General features: G+C 41.6%; 1 protein-coding gene across 1 annotated transcript; it reads left to right on the forward strand.

Annotated features, from left to right (window-relative positions):
- Positions 1-232: 232 nt before the first annotated feature.
- On the forward strand, positions 233-1,310 carry LOC105818348 (olfactory receptor 52L1). The gene has a single exon (XM_012654308.1). It carries the CDS (start codon positions 281-283, stop codon positions 1,274-1,276), a length of 996 nt encoding a protein of 331 aa, XP_012509762.1. The 5' UTR covers positions 233-280; the 3' UTR covers positions 1,277-1,310.
- Positions 1,311-3,331: the final 2,021 nt, after the last annotated feature.

Genomic DNA, 3,331 nt, shown 5'->3' on the forward strand with positions numbered 1-3,331 from the left:
TTTGAAGTTGCCATTTCCAAAATATAAGTTATTGAATGGTAGAGTTGAAGCATCTCTCCAAGAGCTGCATGTGTTTACTCTTATGTCTAAATAAAACTAGACCTATCCTAATTAAGACATGTGGATGCCTCATCTGTAAAAAATGATCCACCAGGAAAGGAGATTTCTTTCCTTCTATCTAACTTTATTCCCTTGCTTGCAGTTTTAGTCTCTTTATTCGTCTCACGAAGATGATAGCCAGATCTGGACAATGTGGTAACGTATCAGGAATGGAGAAATCATGACTTTGTTTCTCTTTCCCTCTTTCCTCTCTAAGCCGTTTATGATGGCCCTTAGCAATTCCAGCTGGAGGCTGCCCCAGCCTTCTTTTTTCCTGGTAGGTATTCTGGGTTTAGAGGAAAGCCAGCACTGGATAGCATTGCCCTTGGGTGCCCTTTACCTCCTTGCTCTAGTGGGCAATGTCACCATTCTCTTCATTATCTGGACTGACCCATCCTTGCACCAACCTATGTACCTCTTCCTGGCCATGCTAGCTGCCATAGACCTGGTTCTGGCCTCTTCCACTGCACCCAAAGCCTTTGCAGTGCTCCTGGTTCATGCCTATGAGATTGGGTACATTGTCTGTCTGGTCCAGATGTTCTTCATCCATGCATTCTCCTCCATGGAGTCAGGGGTACTTGTGGCCATGGCCCTGGATCGCTATGTAGCCATTTGTCACCCTCTGCACCATTCCATCATCCTGCATCCAGGGGCCATCAGGTGCATTGGAGTGGCAGTGCTGCTGCGGGGATTACTCCTCCTCCTCCCCTTCCCCTTCCTGTTGCGAAGACTTACGTTCTGCCGGGCCACTATCATAGGCCATGCCTATTGTGAACATATGGCTGTGGTGAAACTGGCCTGCTCAGAAACCACAGTGAACCGGGCTTATGGACTGGCTGTGGCACTGCTTGTGGTTGGGATAGACATCCTGGCCATTGGTATTTCCTATGCCCACATCCTCCAGGCAGTGCTGAAGGTACCAGGGGGTGAGGCCCGACTTAAGGCCTTTAGCACATGCGGATCACATGTTTGTGTCATCCTGGTTTTTTATGTCCCTGGAATGTTCTCCTTCCTTACTCACCGCTTTGGCCACCATGTACCCCATCACATCCATGTTCTTCTGGCCACACTCTATCTCCTTTTGCCACCTGCACTTAATCCTCTTGTCTATGGGGTGAAGACTCAACAGATCCGCCAGAGAGTACTTAGGGTGTTCTACACAAAAGGATTGATCTGAACACATCCTAATTATTTTCTTCAGAGGCTCCTGCCAAGGACACAGCCAGAAGCACATGGCTGGTCTAGATTATGTGGATAGAGGCCATTTCACAGTGAGCAGTCCTTCTAGTGCTAGTGGTACCAGAGCCAAGAACACCCACAAGCACTTGGCTTCATATCGTCCTGGGATGTGCCTGGATAGCTGGATTTGAGAATATTTTCTTCATTCTTTCTTTAGCTCCCGATCACAACATTTCCCTACTCCTTGTATCAGAGGGACTTGGCAGTAGGAGAAAGAGAGGACAACTCTAGCTGTGTCATCATTCCTCCTTTGCCCAGTGATGGACCAGGCAGCATCATCTGGAATCAGAAGGGAAAGTCCCAACTTTTGCCTGGTTTTAGGTTAGGGTATCTTCAAAACCTCTAAGTTGCTTCTGTGAGCTGCAGATCACTGGCTCCTGTGTACCAATAGGTCTCTTCAAAGAAATTGAGATGGTCACAATATGAAAAAACACCTTTCGTTATAATATGGTGTTACCTATTTATTTAAAACAAACATAAGTGGTGCCGGTACTGTAATAGTCCCTAGGAATAATAAGATATGATCTGTTTTTTCAAGGAAGAAATATCTATGTATATAGGATTTCATTTAAGAAAAGTCTGCTTGTATTTTTAAATTTATTTATATTTTTGCTTAGGGTAAAGAGGAAATAAGACTAAGTTTTGAATTTATGTATGTTTTATAAGTATCGATTTAACAAAACAAAAGTAACCATGTAATTATTAGGAACTAAAAACCATAAAATGTACTAGATTCTGGTGTTGGTAAATGTAGCTTTAATAAATGTAGAAGTAGTTATGCCACTTACAAATGAGTTTCTCTTTCTGAAATAGTGCATATGAAGTGACATCAGTTAGATCTTGCCTTTCTGCTAATAGGAACTGGGTAAAGCTTACAAGAAGACTGTCACAATTGATACATTGCATCCTATTTGTTGGATGTTGACCTAAGATCTGGCTTACCTCTTTTATGTTCCTAAAAAGCAACACGTTTTGTTCAGTCCTGGAAGAAGTCAAGTCGTTGCTCCCTTGAGGCAAGATGCACAGGTGATGAGAATATCCTGTGTTTGGGTTTCATACTGGTAGAAGGGCTGGAGTGAATAGTTGGTCTTTCTACTTTCTTTCTTCGTAAATTTTACTCCTAATGAATAGTTTTCTGTTCAAGAGACTGAGTATTATGCCTTTAAATTGACTGGCAAAATATGGAGGGGTTGTGTGAGTTGTTATTGTGTGAAGAATTATATATTCTCATCAGCTTGGTTCCAGGTCCAGGACTTAAACTCTGGCAAGTTGTCCTGGGGAAGCCCAGGCTATGTTGCACCACATCTACTGGAATAAACTTCCTTTACCCGAGAGGTACTTCCATTTGGTAGGCTATCAAAGGAAGTAGTTTGCTCTGTCTTTTCATTTACACCACTTGCTGGCACTTGCAATGTGGATATGATGGTGGGATCTGAAGCAGCTTTCTTGGAGCCCAAGATGCAAAGGTGAGTTGAAGATCGCAGAGCAGTAATATGGAAGAGCCTGTGTTCTTGACGCTGTCTGGGCCAACAACCTTATCTTGAACCGGAGCCAGAAATAAAATTGTGTCTGCATTAAGCCACTATATTTTGGGGAATTTTTCTTGTTTGTAGATGAATCACAGCCTAAAAAGTATGTTTTTTTATCTTAGATCTTCCAAGTGGGATATGTATACTTCTGCCTGAAGTATATCTTTTAAAATTTCCTTTTGTAATGGTTTGCAGTTTTTGTTTGTCTAAATTTGTCTTAATTTTACTCTCATTTAAATATGTTATCAGAACCTTTTTTATATTATTTTGTTACTGTATTTTATTTTCTACTGTGTCTGCCAGTCTACTCCTATTTTATTCTTATCATTGTTTATTAGTGCCTTCTCTGTTTTCCTTGATCACCTATGCTAAACATTTACCAATATTGTGCAAATATTCCAATATTTACACTGCATAGCCATTCATCTAAATGTTAGCACTGGCTGTTTGCATTAACCTTTTCT

Source organism: Propithecus coquereli, unplaced genomic scaffold, assembly GCF_000956105.1.
Source record: "Propithecus coquereli isolate 6110/MARCELLA unplaced genomic scaffold, Pcoq_1.0 Scaffold44, whole genome shotgun sequence".
Lineage (NCBI taxonomy): Eukaryota > Metazoa > Chordata > Mammalia > Primates > Indriidae > Propithecus > Propithecus coquereli.

What these genes read in the sequence shown, in the direction of transcription:
- LOC105818348 (XM_012654308.1), top strand. Translation starts at nt 281, where the DNA reads ATGACTTTGTTTCTCTTTCCCTCTTTCCTCTCTAAGCCGTTTATGATG.